The sequence below is a fragment of the Fukomys damarensis genome, unplaced genomic scaffold (assembly GCF_012274545.1).
Source record: "Fukomys damarensis isolate Sample0158 unplaced genomic scaffold, DMR_v1.0_HiC HiC_scaffold_17, whole genome shotgun sequence".
NCBI classification, from domain to species: domain Eukaryota; kingdom Metazoa; phylum Chordata; class Mammalia; order Rodentia; family Bathyergidae; genus Fukomys; species Fukomys damarensis.
In genome coordinates, this window is record NW_022900929.1 from 34,048,262 (window position 1) to 34,066,027 (window position 17,766).

At 39.8% G+C, this 17,766-nt stretch overlaps 1 protein-coding gene across 5 annotated transcripts in view; it reads right to left on the bottom strand.

The window, feature by feature from the left end:
• Positions 1-17,766, bottom strand: part of Ganc (glucosidase alpha, neutral C) — a 71,924-nt gene that overhangs the window by 24,871 nt on the left and 29,287 nt on the right. For all 5 annotated transcript variants that reach the window (XM_010624777.3, XM_010624776.3, XM_033764977.1 and 2 more), the window contains exons 7-15: positions 16,418-16,484; positions 14,256-14,352; positions 13,159-13,339; positions 12,749-12,902; positions 8,735-8,970; positions 5,675-5,801; positions 4,285-4,364; positions 2,176-2,319; positions 711-807 (exon numbers count right to left, since the gene is read on the bottom strand). In XM_010624777.3, coding sequence (XP_010623079.1) covers positions 711-807; positions 2,176-2,319; positions 4,285-4,364; positions 5,675-5,801; positions 8,735-8,970; positions 12,749-12,902; positions 13,159-13,339; positions 14,256-14,352; positions 16,418-16,484 — 1,183 coding nt within the window. The remainder of the gene's footprint in view (positions 1-710; positions 808-2,175; positions 2,320-4,284; positions 4,365-5,674; positions 5,802-8,734; positions 8,971-12,748; positions 12,903-13,158; positions 13,340-14,255; positions 14,353-16,417; positions 16,485-17,766) is intronic.

Consider the following 17,766-nt stretch of genomic DNA (forward strand, 5'->3'; position numbering starts at 1 on the left):
TTTCTTTTCTTTCTCCTCTGTCTATCTGTCTCTATGTTTCAAGAACTAATGGTATGGTGAGAATCTATGTACGTGAATCATTGCCTGCAATGATACTTTGGCCTTTGACTGAATATCACAGGGGATGTTTTTCAAGGGTTATACGGGAGGCCTAATAATTTGTTACACAGTAAGAGCTGGGTTCTTCAAAGTAGTTACTTATAGCTAATTATGTAAGTTATTTATACAAGGACGAGGGACTTAAAATAGCCTTCCTACCACAGGGTGGTTAAGATGAACTAGATCTATACTGGCTAGTAACCCAGATCCAGTTATAGATGACCTTGCCCACAGCAACAGCCAGGTCTATTTTCAGCATATTACTAAGTGAAACAGGTGGTTGAGGAAAATGTTAGAGGTATATTTCTCTGGTTTTGATGAGTCAGAGGGACAGGATCAGAGATGACCCTATCAGCAAATTAAAAACTGTGAAGGAAGATCACAAGTTTGAGGTCATCTGGATAACTTAGTGAGACCTATCTCAAAATAGTTTTAAAAAAGGGCTGGGATATGGCTTATCAATTTTTGTGTTTAATCCCCAGTATTAAAACAAAACAAAACAAAACACAGTAGCTCACTTCAGGGGCATTGTCACACATACTGGCAGTGTATAAATGATCAAAAAGACAGGTGGCTAACTTGTGTTTTTCAGTCTGATACAGCCGTCTTACCAAACTTTTGTGATCCAGCAAAGAAAGAACGTGAAAGAACAAAAGGTCTCTCTTTTCCTTTAGATCGCTGTATCAGTCCTTCTGCAGTAGCCATCTGCTGTAAAGTCAATGGAAAAAAAAATTTCAGTGATAAGGTTAGGGCACTGTGCCAACACCATCAATAAGCTACTTAACATGCAAAAAGTAAATAGGTGGGAATGTGAAATAGAAAACACTGAAATCCATCAAATTATTTTCATGGTATAATGAAACCAATCTAATTTCCCCTATTCAAAGAATAAAAAAATTTTACTGACAATCTCAGTGAAATAATAGAAAACGGGGCTAGGGAGGTAGCTCAGTGGTAGAGCACACTTGTCTAGCATGTGTGAGTATCTGGTTCAATTCCCAGCACTAGAAAAAAAAAATAACAGTGAATACTCAGCTAGCATTTATTTGATTATTCAATGTTTACTATTACTAGGCATTTTGTAATTATTTTATAATTTTATAATAATCTCTGAGACAAATATTTTTTGCTGGTGAAAAAAAATCAGAGAGGTTAATAACTGGCCTCAGCCTATATAGGAGAGTTCTCTAACTCAAGCAGTTTGCAGGTATACTAACAGGATGTTAGAGAATAAACACCTACTACTTGAAAACTGTACGGTCTATAGTCAGCAGCTCCCACTGAATAATACTAATTGGTAGGAGGGCCGTGGGAATACAGTCAAATTCTGAAAATAGCAAAATAACAAAAGTATAAATTATGGCAAGTGACTGTCAAGTCTTTGGGTGTGGTTGGCAAATAAAATATAATTCTACCACCTTTAATGAGAAGGGCAAGCCCTTAAGGAAAGCGTCCTACATCTGAAACGCATACTTATTGAAATTACATATCTGCATTCTTTTTTTTTTTTTTTTGAGACAGGGTCTCACTATGTAGTTGAGACTGATATGGAACTCACTATGCAGCCCAGGCTGGTCTCGAACTCACAGCGATCCTCCTGCCTCAGCCTCCTGAGTGCTCAGATTACAGGCGTGTGCCACCATGCCCGGCTACGTATCTGTATTCTAAATCTTGCTTCCCTCATGAGAATGATAGGCTTGCTGTATTTGGATATTTGCGAAATTTTTAAACACTTGTTTTAATTACCCTTGTTAGTACATTTATACACTACCTACATTAGCAAAATTTTGAGATAGTATCTAATGCAGTATACTGATGGCTCCCATTAAGAGAGATGTTTCTATGTTTCATTAATTTCAGAATATTTAAAAATTCATCAAGTTCATTATGGAAGAAAAAGAAGAAAAAGAAATAATAAAAAGTCTTATATTGGTTATAATCTAAGATGAGCTGCAGTTGTCAGAAAAGACACAGAGACATGAGGATATATGCAGCTATTACCAAGCAAATGTCTTTCAGCCTGCTAGGCAGGCAGGCAGGCACCTGTATCTGGCTGGCTTCTTTTGGATGTCTTACCTGATAAAAACCATAGATGTTGTGAAGTTCTCTGTGCTCCCAGTTGCCATGATGAATAGCATTCTTTTGCATGGTTTGCTCTGGCCCTCGAAAGACTGAGGGCTCATTCATGTCATTCCATATGAAGAGAATATCCGTAGATCCCTAGGATGTAAACCCTAATCAGAAAAATATTCCCACAGTACTGATATGTAATAAGACAGAACTTCACATTCTTCTTTCCTACTCCATTTAATGTACTTATTTACTATGCTTATTGGGCAGGGAATTTCATCTGTTTTGTTCAGTGATAAATACCAAATACCTAGAATATGGTTCAATCAATATATTTTGGTAGACGAAAGAATGGTGCACGGTACTGTCTGTGAACTATACATTGCCCAGCAGATTTATTCAGATCTTTCTGGAGAACACCTACCAGAAAGATTGTGAATGTTCACAGTGAAGCTCTATATCATTTGTTATTGCTACACCTCTTTTTTTGTTTTGTTTTTTGAAACAGGGTCTTGCTATGTAGTCCAGTCTGGCCTTGAACTCACTAAGATCCTCCTGCCTCTGCCTCCAGAGTGCTGGGATTACAGGTGTGCATCACCATGCTTTGTGCATCTACTACAACTCTTAACTAAAGACAATTATAGCTATACATTACATACAAGACTTTTTTTCCTAGTACTCCGAAAGTTTTGACAAATTAAGTTATCTGTTAACATGATCTATAATTTGTGCTCTACATGGAATTGTTCAATTTAGAGTGGGAAGGAACAGGTGAGTCATCTAGTCAGTGTGGTATTATAATCCCTTTCACAGAATCCATGCCTTTGGCAGCTCATTCCATACTTTTCTGAAGGCCCTGTTCCTTGTAATATCTGCTCACAAGGGCTAGTTTGCCTTCTAGGGTACCACAGAAGACATCTGCTGCTTCACTCCCAGCTTAGGGAGTTTGACAAATGCCAGGAATGGCTTATGTGCTCTCCTTTGACTTCTTACTTTCCATTCTTTCCAAACAAGTGTGCTTTTATGAACATGACTAAGTATTTCCAAACATGTACCTTAACTGTTCTTTAGCACCCTCTAAAGCAGGGATTAGCCTGCTTTTTTTTTTGGATTGGAAATTGAACTCAGGACCTTGTACTTGTGAGGCAGGCTTAGCACTACTGAGCTAAATCCCCGGCCTTGCTTTTTTCTGGTAAAAATCCAGATAGTATATATATCTTTGCAGGCCATAAGGTCTCCTTAATTATTTAATTAATGCTGTCATAGTAGAGCCATAGATGATAGGGAAGTGAATAAACATGACTATATTTGGCTCAAGAGTTGTCTATCCCTGAATTCTAAATTGTTTGCTCTTGTCTTAATACTCAGAAACTAGTGTTCAGAAGATAAGAAGTTTAAAAGTTAAGAGCTAGGCTTGGCAGATAAACACACTTGAGTTAGAATCTTGGGTAAATCACTTACTAGATGTATGATCTTGGAAGGTTTTTAAACTCTCTGTGCCTCAATTTCCTTATCTGTGGGATTAGATTTAGTGAGCTCTAATTTCAGAGGATAACTGTGAAGAAAAATGATATAACACACAGCACAGTGCTTATATAGGTTGCATTAGTATGTGTAGGTATCTCCATCACCAAAAGCATCATTATCAATATTGCCAAAATTGTTTGAAAATAGTTCTCCAGATATGGAGATGTGGCCTTTTTTAAGTTCTCTATGATTCACATAAGATTTTTAAATAATCAATAAATACTTCACTTTTAGTGACTCATTATAGTTTATATTTTCACATTTATCATAGCTCTTTAACAGTTATAGAACACTATTTTATACCAAAATGTATTTAGTAACTTGAAAGTATAACACATCTGTTATAATGTATGTTGGTATATCATAGAGCCAGTTATAGCAGAAGTTAGAGCTCACAGCTTTTGTGCATTTGGTCAAACATGTGGCACCTCTCGAAGCACTACCACCCAGGTCTACCATGGTGGCCACCTTTGGCTTTCACACAGGTATCATGTGTCAAGAGCTACTCAGTGAAGCAGAATGCTATTTCATCGCTTTTCTTTCATTCTCGCAAGTTAACCAGGAAAAAGTAAAAGAAAAAAGACCAACCTGATAAGCAGGGAAAGCGAAAAGACCTGAGTACCACTCTCTGACCTTGGGATTGGTGAAATCCAGGTAAGAGGAGAGACCTGTTGAGGCAGAGCAGTAGACAGCCTGTTAGGAACAGTGTCTTCACAGTAAGATGTGTTGTAAAGAAGACAGCAAATGCAAGAACTGGATAATCAATGGGCACCTTACATCAAACATAAAAGAGAGATGAGGGAAGCATGCTCTGCAAGAAGTGAGGGAAGGTGGTACTGGACTCCAGGGGCAATCACTAGCCCTTCCAACACTAGAGTTCCAGCGGAACACTGATGAACAGCATCAAGATAGAGCCTGACTTCACTAACTAATGGTCTAGGACAGCCTAAGTAAGGCAGGCAAGTATCCTGCAGTGGCCCCTCAGCTTTTTTTGGTATCAGGGATCAAACTCAGAACCTTGTGCTTGTGAGGCAGGCATGGTGCCACTGAGATAAATCCCCAGCCTGGCCCCTAAGTTTTTAAAGGGAATAGAGACACCTGTTCAAGTGATCCCAGGAGAGAAAAGGAAGGCTTTGGGTTCCTACACAGTGCATGAATATGTGATAGAGTTCTATGGTATGACAGAGGGGCAATTTCCTTTTGTTTTGGGGGAATTTCCCCTATGGCTTTAATTAACATTTTGTTTGTCCATTTGTTTTTTGAGACAGGGTCTTGCTATGCAGCATATGCTGACCTTGAACTCTTGGTGATCTTCTGCCTCAGTCTCCCCAGTGCTGGAATTACAGGCATGCACCACCACAACCAGCTTAAACTAATAACTTTAGAAATGAAAAAAATCTGTTATTGTCAGAAGCAGCTGAGGTTACTCATGAAAGTCTGGGAAGTCATAACCATGGCCTAGGGGCCAGGGATGTAGCTCAGCAGCACAGTACCTGCCTGGCAAGTGTGAGGCCCTGAGTTCAATTCCCAGTACCAAACCAAACAAAAAATGATGGCCTAATAGACCAGAGAGCAATCACAAGAGTTAGCCTGCAGGGCACTTTTTTCCTTTCCTCCTCCCCTTTTCTCACTTCCTACTTCTTATGTCTATTTGCTTAGAAAAACAGCATGCCACTGAAGTTTGCTTATTATTAGCAATCAATGCACTTGATTACTAATTGAAATTCATCCAAAGCAATCAATATCAAATGTTATGAAAGATACTAAAAAAGGCAATACCATCTCTTCCTTAAAGTTACTTAAAATGTAGCTAGAGAAGTAAGGGACATAAGGGCCTCAGTGGCACTGTGCCTGCCTTGCAAGCTCAAGGTTCTGAGTTTGATGCCTGGTAAAAAAAAAAAAAAAAAAAAAAAAAAAGGGCATTCATTAATTGGAACTGAACATGCGAATACAGTAAGTATATAAAATGGTATTGTACCAGGCCAGCACACTCCTTCAAAGTCTCCTCCTTCACGAGTTCTCACAAAGAAGCCCTGTTCTTTGGCCTTAGTGTATACTGGGTAGTCAGGATCTACCATGATGTGGGGGTCACTGATGACCACAAGCTGCAAGGACATAAAAGGATGAAATCTCATCAGTTTTACATGACACGTTCATTTCCAAATTTTCATCACACTTTGGGGCTTCAAATTTATTTTCAGAAACAACTACAACATATTAAAATACTTCAGACATTAGTAAAACCCTATAACCCTTCACATGATCATGGAAATTTAAATTGATATCAAAACTAGAACAATATTCTTTTGTAATTATTGCTGCCTAACCAACACATATTCTTAAGAAGGCATTTATATTATTATTATTATTGCTTTTTTTTTTTTTGGTACCAGGGACCTTGAGCTTATGAGGCATGTAGCAGAACCACTGAGCTAAATCCCCAACCCTTAAGAAGGTATTTATTGGGCTGGGGATTTAGCTCAGTGGTTCTGCCACCTGTCTTGCAAGTGCAAGGTCCTGAGTTTGATCTCTGGTACCAAAAAGAAAAAAGGCATTTATTAAACTATGTCTGTGATGCTGGAAGTTATACTCAAAGGATTAAGAGGGAGGAATCCCAGTTACCTAGAGAGGCTAAGACAACACTGATAAAAGCACATTTTTTTTGAGACAATGTCTTGATATGCAGTTCAGGCTGGCCTTGAATGGCTGTGTAGCACAGGCTGGCCTCAAACTCATAGCAATCCTCCTGTGTCAGCCTCCTGAGTGCTGGGATTATAGGTGTGTGCCATCATGCCTGGCTATTAAAGCAAATATTAAAGAAAGAAAAAAGATAACATTTTAAAAATAAACAACACCAAGCCCAACGATACAGGCATACTGATGAAGGAGATCTGAGAAAAGCAGGAGTCACAGCTCCAAGTCTGTAACATCTCTCCTTGTCTCCATCTTGCTGAGGTCTCCAATACCACTTTTTTTGGCTAAAACAGTCTTCTAAATATCTCTACTCTAAACCATCTTGCATGCTAAAGTTTAATTCTCCATCGTTCAAAAGCTTCAAGATGTTTAATTATGGTAAAATATACATAATACAACTACACCATGGGAACCACTGTGGAGTGGTTCAGCAATGCTAAGTACATTCACAGTCTCTAGAACTCTTTTCACCCTGAAAGACTGAAATTCCATACCAGTTAAACAACAAATTTTATTCCCTTCTGGCAACTACTTTTTCACTTTCTGCCTCTATCAATTTCACTATTCTAGTGACTTCAAGCTAATTAAATCACACAGTATTTGTTTTTTGTGACTGACTTACTTCAGTTAGTATGTGTCCTCAAGGTTCACCCACATTGTAATGTATTAGAACTTTTAGAACTTCTTCCTCTTTGGTTATTTTTTTTTTTTGGTTTTTTGAGACAGGGTCTCACTATGTAGTTGAGACTGACCTGGAACTCATTATGTAGCCCAGGCTGGCCTGGAACTCACAGTGATCCTCCTGCCTCAGTCTCCTGTGTGCTGGGATTATAGGTGTGCACCACCAGCCCGGCAGAATTTCTTCGTTTTTAAGGCTGAATAACATTCCATTGCATGTGTGATCCACATATTTAAAATTTTAATTTTTTTATCAACTCATACCTAGAGACACTTGAGTTGCTTTTACCCTTTGGGAACCATGACTACTGTTGCTGACTATAGGTGTACAAATATTTGTTTGAGTCCCTTTTTTAAAAAAAAAATTCTCTCCCTTTTCCCCATATTGGGAATGAAACCCAGAGCTTTTGCTCTGATCTACATTTCAATCCTTTTTAATTTTAATTTAGAGACAGGGTTTCATTGAACTGCTAAGTTGTCCATGCTGGTTTGAGCTCTTGATCCTCCTGCCTCAGCCTCCAAGAGTGCTGGGATTACAGGTGTATGTCACCATGCCCAGTTGAGTTCCTGCTTTCAGTTCCCTTGGGTATATACCCAGAAGTGGGACTGCTAGATCAGATGGGAACTCTATCTTTATTTTTTTAAAGACATTCCATATGTTTTTTATAGCAGATTCTATCTATATTCCCATAAATATAGAATAAAGGTTCCAACTTCCTAAGTATTCAGCAACATCTGCTATTTTTTAAATGGCAGCCCTCTTACTAGTGTTTATTGGTATTTAATTGTAGTTTTGATTTGTAGTTCTCTAACGATTAGTGATGTTGAGCATCTTCTCATCACATGCTTTTTGGCTGTTTCTTTGGAGAAATTTCTATTTATTTTGCTATTTTTTTGTTGTTGTTTTTGTACTGGAGCCTGAACCCAGGGGCTCTCTGTCACTGAGCCATATATCCACTCCTTTTTATTTTAATTTTAAAATTTTGAGACAGGGTCTCTTCAGGTTGCCCAGTCTGGCCTAGATCCTGCCTTAGCCTTCCGGATAGCTGGGATTACTGGTGTGCACCACCATGCCTGGCTTTCTCAAACCACGTGCAAGCCAGTCGGAAGGTGGCCCTGCCCCTCCAGCAAGTCTCACTATGTATGTGCATGACAGTTTTTCATACACTTCTGGTGCATGAGTATGATCATCAGTTTTGACACAGGAGCCAAGTTTTGAGTGTGCATGTGCCACCTCATCACACTGCTACAGGGCCACGACAGCAAAGGGGACCGGACCTGCGAGGCCCCTTCCTCATTCTGGGGACTCAGGTGACCATGGGAGAGCTGGAGGGCAGCACTGCCTTTTCACCATTCATCTTCTGACATCACAGAAATTACAAGATCACAGAAGTTACAGTTAAATTTTTTTTGGTACTGGGGATCAAACTCAGGACCTTGCGCTTGCGAGACAGGTGGTGGCACCAATGAGCTAAATCCCCGGCCCTACAGTTAAATTTGAAGGTACTATTTTCATGGCATTTATTTATTTATTTATTTATTTATTTATTTATTTATTTATTTATTTTTATCAGATGGTCTTCCTCTGCTAATGTGCCAAGGCAAATTTAAAAAATCTTAAAAAAGCTTTGTAATTTAAAAGTTCCAAAATGGTGGCTTATTTTACCTTACGTTTTTTGCTCCTAAGCAGCTCTTGCATTCTTTTGGGGTTTGGGAATCTTTTCTTGTCCCAGGTGAAGTATCTCTTGCCCTCGGTGTGCTCTATGTCCAGCCACATGACGTCATAAGGAATGTCATGGTCATCAAATCCTGTGTCCACTGCCCTGACATCCTGCTCATCTTCGTAGTTCCAGCGGCACTGGTGGTACCCCAAGGAGAAGAGAGGGGGCATGGCTTGAGTGCCTAAAAGAGAAAGATGATGGCTGAGTCAGTGACCATCACAGTAATTATTAACATTTCCTTGGAAAACATTTCCTCGGAAAACATTTCCTCAATGTCTGCAGGGTACTGAGCACTGAAAGCAGTCTCTACCTTCAGGGAAGTTACAATTTGGGTGATGAGGCAGGCATGTAAATAAAATACTTTTCCCTTAACTCGGGAGGCTGAGGCAGGAGGAGTGCCACAAGTTAGAGGCCAGCCTGAGCTACATAGTGAGTTTGAGGCCAGTCTGAATTATATAGCAAGACCCTGTCTCAAAAAAACAAAAATAGGGCCAGGGATTTAGCTCAGTGGTGCCACTACCTGCCTTGCAAGCTCAAGGTCCTGAGTTTGATCCCAGGTACAAACAAACAAAACACTCCAAAAAACAAAAAAAACCCTTTTCCCTGAGGTATAACTGCTACACTAAAGGTATCAGCCTTATGTTGTAGGAACACAAAGAGGTTAATAAATTCTGCCTGCGGTGAAGTGGGATCTTGAGAGGCTTCACAGAGTAGGTGACCCTGGTTTGGATCTTGAGGAATAAGAGGAATATTCCAGAAAGGGAGAACGAATAGAGTATTCCAGGGACAGAGAATAACTGCAGGGAAGATCATGACAGGGTTAGGGAAAAATAAATACCCCAAAGTAAGAGAGGCCAGGAGAAAATGAAACTGGAGGTCACTTTGTAAAGGGCCCTGTAGTTCAGGCATTCTGAATTCAGGAATTCTGTATCTTTCTTTTTTTTTTTTTTGGTACCAGGGATTGAACTTAGGATCTTGCGCTTGCAAAGCAGGCAGTGGAATCTCATGCATTTTCTTTTATAGGAAGCCAAAAGAAATTTGGCCAGGTGTAATCGTGGCAGATTTGTTTTATATAATTAAGTTAGAGGCTGGCCATGTAGCTGAGTGGTAGAGTGTTTGCCTACCATTAGCATGTACGAGGCCCTGAGTTTGTTCCAAAATATGCCTTAAGAAATTAAGGCAGGAAGCAGTGTTAAGGCTGACTGAAAGGGAAACCGACTGAAGTTAGGAGGAACTGTCAGAAAATTATTGTAAAAATGTCATTGAGGACTTCTGGTAAACCATTTGTATTTATCTTCTCCTAAAACCTCATTAAATTCAGAGTAAATAAAAAAAGGAAATAAAGACAACAGAAGAAGAGTCATTTCAACAAAAACATGGAAGGTGACAGGCAGATAGAAACTGCTAAGCACAGCCAGGACAGCTTTCCCAGGGTGCTTGTGAGGAGAATGCTGATAAGAAGAGCTCAGCCCTGCCCCTAGATTCCTTGCAGGCAGGAGAGCACCCCTATTCGCCTCTCAGGACCAGCAAGTAAGACAGCCAGCCACACAGAGCTTCCAGTCAGAGCCACATTTAAGGACAGCCTTTAAAATTAGAGACAGGAACCCAATACAAAAACACAATAAAAATATCTCTCAGAAAGCAGGGACAGAGCAAGAAATCAATCAAAATCTTATCTTTAATGTCTCTAGAAATGAAAAAGAATATTGTACCCATAAAACAAGCATAAAATAATAGAAACAAGGAACAATCAGAGGATAAGAAAGTGCTCCTAGACATTAGAAATATGACAGTGTAAGTGGAAAACCTGGAAGATAAAATTGAGAACACTGCTCAGAAAATAGGCACAAAAGTGAAAGAAGGTTATAAAATCAGAAGAAGAGAAAGGAAAAAAGGAGGGAAAGAAATTATGAAAGGCATAATATACAACTGTTTCCCACAACTGAACAACACAAATCTCAAGACTGAAAGGGTCCAGCACAATAATTATTTTAAAGGATCTGCATTGAGGAATTTCATCATGGAATTTCAGAATATTAAAGAGAAGGTATTTCATAGAGAAAAGATAGGTCATATGCAAAGCACTAGATCTAAGAATGATTTGAGAGGAAGAAGCCAGAAGACAATAGAGAAACTGTCAAATTCTGCACAAAGCATTTTCAGTCTAGCCAGCCAAATGATCAACCAAGGCAGAAGATAGGAAAAAGGATGGCTTTATATTTGAAAGGAGGCAGAAGTATGCATTCCCATTTACTAATGGCTTCTTTCAGGAATGTTCGGTAGTTTTCAGTGTTCAAGTTTTTCACTTCTGCTATTGTTTGGGTATGGAGTGTTCCCCAAGGGCCCACGGACTTGGCCCTCAGATGGGCATAATGGGAGGTGATGGCAACTTTAAGTGGTGGGTCCTAGAGTTCTTTAGGTCTTTGGGACCTACCCTCCGAGGGACTGTGGGACCCCAGTCTCTTCTCTCTCTTTTGCTTCCTGGCTTTGAGGTAAGCATTTTCTCCACTATGTATTCCAACCATGACGTACTGATATGCCATGGGACCAAAGCAATGGGCCAATCAATAATGGACTGAAACCTCCAAAACTGTAAGCCAAAATAAACCTTCTCTCTTTATAAGCTGGTTGCCTTAGGGATTTGTTACAGTGATGTAAAGTTGATTAATACAACTTCTTTGGTTAAGTTTCATTTTTTTTTGATGCTAGTAGAATTTTCTTAATTTCTTTTTTAGGATTATTTCATTGGTAGTGTATAGAAACAATTGATTTTTGTGTTTTGCTCTTTTTTTTTTTTTTTTTTTTTGGTCCCGGGATTTGGGCCCGGGTTTTTCCCTTTTTGGGGGGGGAAGGGGCCCCCGGGCACAAACCCCCACCCTTTTTTTTTTTTTTTTTTTTTTTTTTTGAGGCAGAGTCTTGCTATGTAGCCCAGGGTGGCCTTGAAGTTGCAGTTATCCTCTTGCCTCAGCTTCCTATGTCCTGGGATTATAGGCATACATCAGCACACCTGGCTTGTGTTTTGACCTTGTATCCTAAAACTTTGCTGAATTTACAGCTCTAGTAGTTTTGCTTTTTTTTTTTTTTGTTCTTTTGGTGGATTCTTTGAGGGTTTCCATATATTGGATCATATGTCTTAGTCACTTTCCTCAATGCTGAGACAAAATACCTGACACCCATAAGTTAAAGGAGGAGAGGTTTATTTTGGTTCATGTTTTAGAAATTTCAATTCTCTCATGGTTAACAGCATAGTGGAAGGGCCTGGGCAGAGGAAAACTGCTCACCTCATGGTGGACAGGAAGGAGAGCGCAAAGGGATGATACAGAGCACAAAAAGAGGGAGATACACCCTCCTTCCAGGTCACCTCCCTACTGACCCACCTCTTCTGACCAGGCTCCAGCTCCTAACAGCACATTTAGCTATGAGCTCATCAATGGACTGATTCACCAATGAATACAGCATCTCCGTGACCAAATCACCTCCCAAAAGCCCTGTCTATGATCACACGAGGCTTTGGGGGCTCTTCTCAGGCAAGTTCCCTACCACAGAGCTCTATCCATACCCAGTCTTGCAGTCTTTTAAAGGTAAAGTTCTTTGTTGATAAAACTAGTGGTTTGTTTTATTTTACTTTTTAAATGAGTAGTATATCTTATCACAGAAGAAAACATACAAAAGTTCAGATTGGGCTAGTGGTCATCTGAGTTAGAGGTAGATTAATACCAAGAGACTAGGTGTTCCAAGGAGGGCAAATGGCAAGTATGAGGGGTTAGGGAGTGGACAGTTCTAGATGCAGTGTAACGTTTAACAGGGCTGAAAGGAAGAGGAGTGCTGGCTACTTAAAATGCTGCCGTAAGTTGTTTATTAGTTCTACATAGTTTGAAACAAAAATTAACTTACAATGATAATCCATGAAACAGAGAAAGTATAATAGAATGGAAAATGTCACCTCCGCATGAGAATACCTGTCAGGCACGAGTACTGTTTGAAGATGTCAGAAGGTGTCGGTCCTGTCAGCAGAAAAACATCAATGATTCCACTCTCGGATATCCAGCGCACATCAGTTCGAGATCTGACTTTCTGTTTAGCAGCAGCTGGGCCCACCTGGGTCAGTGTGTACTGGAAAAGGAATAGAATGAACACCTGAGAAATTTCTCTATAACCTACAACACCTGATTGTACGTGAGTCTGTTCTTTTAGTACTATTGACATTCACCAATACTTTTGGTGGCAGAGAATGGGTAACACACACACACACACACACACACACACACAAACACACACACACACATACACACACAAAAGAGCTCTGACTACCATGTAGTGTTTGTGTTTCTTCTGTAAGTATGACACGAAGCCATGATCCACAGCTTACCTCTGCTGCAGGCTCTGTATTGATCTCCACCAGTGTTTCTGAGGCATTCAGCCAGAAAATGCCTATAGTTCTGTCCAGTTTGTGGGCCAGGAGATAAGGCACTGAACCATAAATGCCCATTTTGTCATGTATTTGATATCCATAGACATCCAGGTTATAAAGGCGGTAAGCATCTCCATCCCTAAAATGACAATAAAAGATCATCATCAGTTACCGTCACAAATATATCATTTATGAATAGAACACTTATCACTTCCCTAAGGGTTTCCTGAACCAACCTTTGGATTTTTTGGCGCGCCTATATCTTAGCTATCTTTTCTAAACCTCTCTTTTGAGGAGAGGTCTCCTGTGACACCTCTAGAAGACCAAGCACACACTAAGCATTCTCTGATGCATTCTGTGAGTACTTCTCTAGAACAAAAGGAGCGTCTTAACATGTTTCCCCATGGCTGAGCCGGGAAAGATCAGAAATGAATTGGGGTGAGGGTGGGGTACAGAGTCAGGTTGACAGGAGAGCAGCACAGTTTCTGATGGACTTGTCACTATGCCTGCCTGTCAGGTAAGCGGTTCTGGAACCTGGCACCCTTTGTCAGACTCTGCCCCCCTCCCCCAACGTGCCTCTCTAATGTGTTCCTAGTATAAGCCTGAAATGATCTCCCCAAGGGAATAATAGGCAATATGAGATGCCATACTTTTCAGCCCTCTGGCTCACTGTTCTCTTTAGAGTAATGGCCCTTTTTTTAGGTCAGTGATCTTTCACCGTGCTTTTTCCTAAGGTTCCACAAAAAGCCCTTCATGATAAGCCCAAGACCTAGAGAGAAAGATCTATTCCTTGCTTCAATCATAGCAGCTTCCTATTTTTGGTACCAGGTATCGAACTTGTGTCCTTGCGCTTATGAAGCAGGGGTCAGAACCACTGAGCTAGATCCCCAGAGCATTCCTCTGTATTATTAAGTTCAGTATTACAGTTTTGTTAATTATCTAATTAAAAAAAAACCTGAAAACTTCTCTTTGTCTGACCATTCAAGGAAGGTTCTTAAAACTCTACAAGCAGCATCAAACTAGAGTCTACTGTAACAATTCTTATTTTCACTTACCTAGTATTTTTAAGTTGGTGTGATTCTGCATGCTGTGGGATCCCATAGACATGTTCAAATCCATGCAAGGAGAAATCTAAACCAATGGAGGCAGGACCTGTAAAGATCAGAATGCTAATTAAGTTTGGCTTTTCAACAGGACCATCATTTTGTCGACTAAGTATAGCAAGATGACCAGACCAAGGGTAGGGAGACCTGAACTTGCCCTGATCAATCAGCAAATGCTCTGCCCTGACTCTGAGACTGTCTTCAGGCACTGTTGGAACACCAGGCAAAGCTCTCTGGTCACTTCTACTCTTGTCGCCTTAACTACGTGCTGAAGCTGTGTCCTCATTTATAATAAATGCATCTCTTTGCTGTTTGTAAAATACAGTTCAACGTTTTAGGTGTTTTTCCTCATTGAAATTTTTGTAAAATACTTCTTTGCTCTAGGGAGCAAAGACTATTGAGCACTTTTAATCTCCGCTAGGTGAATGAATATCTTCTACATGGTAACTAAGTCTTACTGCCAGCCTTGTCTTACAGTTTCCTACAGGGATTGTCATGTCAAGGGCACTAGGAAGGACTTTTCTAGCTCCTCAAAATATAATTTTCCCACGCTCACTTCAGCAGCACATACAATAAAATACTATTTTCCCATAATTATACATATATGTATTTCCTCTAAACAAACACAAAGTCCTTTATTTCACAATTATTTTAGAGATATTGGAAAAGTGCAAGTAATTAGGCACATAACATTAACATTCATGTTAAAGTATCTGACACCAAATGGTCCTTATTCATAGGAGTCTGTGGAAAGACAAGGTACAAAATATGATTATTTTAAGAAAGCCACTCCCTTTCTTAAAAATTTCAACATTCTTTCAACCTTAGTCATTATACTCTGCCAATGGTAGTGAACCTATGGGACCCATGCCATGCTGGCTGTTTGTATCATTGAAATCTCTAAAAGGTTTACCATCACTATGCTATGCTGTAAATGTAAGTGGCTAGAACAAAGATTGTCAAGGAGTCAAGGAAGACATTGTTCTGTAGGGTAGGCAGGAAGAGGAAAATGAGTATTTTCCTAGCCATATAGCCCCATGTACCAGAGAAGGACAAACTCTATCCCTACTTCCCCATCACTAAGCTTGGTGAGTGTGACCATAAATGGTGACAGATGAACTTCACTGGATTAAGAAATGCCTAGCTGATTAGCACAGTATGGTCCTGGCTGTGTGATGGAAGTGTGATCACACGTACTATACACAGGCCCTCACTGGTTCCTGTTAGGTGCTGTTGTCCTGCTCTGCTCCCTAGCCCCCATGAAACAAGTGGCTGTGCTTCTCCATGCCTTCCACCATGATATGCCTTCTTTGGAGTCAGCTGACTATGCACTGAATTCCCCCAAACCGTGAGCTAAATCAAACCTTTCCTCCCTTATATTGTCAGCATCAGGTATTGTGTCCAGTAATGGGAAAGAGGACTGACGCAATGAGATGTCACAGATTGGCATGTGACACCCATGGGAATGATGGGGGCATGAAAAAGGCTGAGGCTACTGGAGCAGACTAATTCAATAACTTAGTTTACCCTAACTTAAGTTTCATAAAAATAGCAAGGACCTGCGTTCGATCCTCAGTACAAAAAAAAAAAAAAAGAATGTGAAAAGCCAGGCATGGTGGTCCATGCCTATACTCCCATCACTCTGGAAGGCTGAAGCAAGAGGACTAGACTTCAAGCAACTCTGGGACACAGTGAGACCCTATCTCAACATAAAAAATTAAAAATGTCTGGGGACATGGGGATATGGATCAATGTGAAGGTCCTAGGTTCAATCCACAGTCTCTAACACACACACACACACACACACACACACACAGAACAATGTGAGTTTAGAGCTATCTGATCTATCAGATAACACAACCAATGTGTTGTCCTAGGCCTGCTCCTGAGACCATGAGCTCCTGGTGGCCTATCCTTTTCTCACACTCCCCAACAAAGGCACAGAATCATCACTTCTCTTTGGGAATGTATTATGGAAGGATAAGCAACCCAAATCTGAGATTTTTGTTCACCTTACAGAAGTTACTTGTTTTGGGTGCCAAAGTTCAAGAGACTTAGAGATGTTTAGCCATTTTGGAATGATCTGTTTTAATACTACTCTAGTTTTAATTTACCATTAGCTTTGACATCCACAAAATTTCCAAATTTCTCTTCCCACAGGCCTAGATCCTCTTGATCCTCCTGTTGGTACAAAAAGTGGCAAAGCTGAGTTCATAAAGTACAACACATAGAGTTACCACAATAGCATGTTTGGCTTATTAAAAAATAAGACTGAGAAAATGAATTCATTTTAGAAGACCAATTTATGATGTCAATATATTTCACAAAATCAGATCTGCACTTAATATAAATGTCAATCATCACCCTTATGAACTATAACTGCCATACATTTTCTGTAGAAAAATACATGTAACATATTATTTACCATCTTGACCACTTTCAAGGCTACAGTTCATCAGCATTAAGTACATTTATTCTGTTGTGTGATGTTATTACCAATCTATTTCCAGAACTTTATTTTCCCAAATGCATCCTCCCTACCCATGAAACAATAATTCCCCATTTCTTCCTACATCACTCCTGGCAACACCATTCTACTGTTAGTATGAACTGACTATTCTAGGTACTTCTTAAAGTGGAGTCACGCAGTATTTGTTTTTGTGATTGGCTTGTATCACTGAGGATAATGTCTTCAAGCTTCATTCATTATGTAACATGCATCAGAAATTCTTTCCTCTTTAAGGCTGAGTATTATTCCATTGCATGTATATAATTTTCTTTATGCATTCACTCATCAGTAGATACTTGAGTGGCTTCCTCCTACTGGCTACTGTGAATAGTGCTGCTACATCTTCACTTTGGGGTATACATCTAGAAGTACAACTGTTGGATCAGACTTTCTTTTTTTTTTTTGAGACAGGATCTCTCTCTGTAATTCAGGTTGGCCTTAAATTCACTATGTAGCTCAGACTGGCCTCAAACTCACAGCAATCTACCTGCCTCAGCCTTCTCTGAGTGCTGGGATTACAGGTGTTTGTCACCATGCCTGGATAGATTTTAATTATGTTTAATTTTTTTGAGGAAATTATTCTACCATTTGACATGAATATCTTTGCACACACTAAAATGATATGAAAATACTTTGAAAAATGTAGTCTTTGCATATGCAAGAATTAAATTTTTTTATTATAAATTTGTGAATCAAAACATTGAGAATCAAATAACTTCAGTCTTTTGTTTTGTTTTTGTCTTTTGAGGCAGGGTCTCCCTTTGTAGTGCAGGCTGGCCCTGAACTCACTATGTAGCCCAGGGTGGCCTTAAACACATGGAGATCCTTCCTTCCCCAGCCTCTGGAGTGCTGGAGTTACAGGCATGCACTACCACAGCCAGTGACTTCAATATATATATGTGTGTGTGTGTGTGTGTGTGTGTGTGTGTATATGTGTGTATATATATATATATA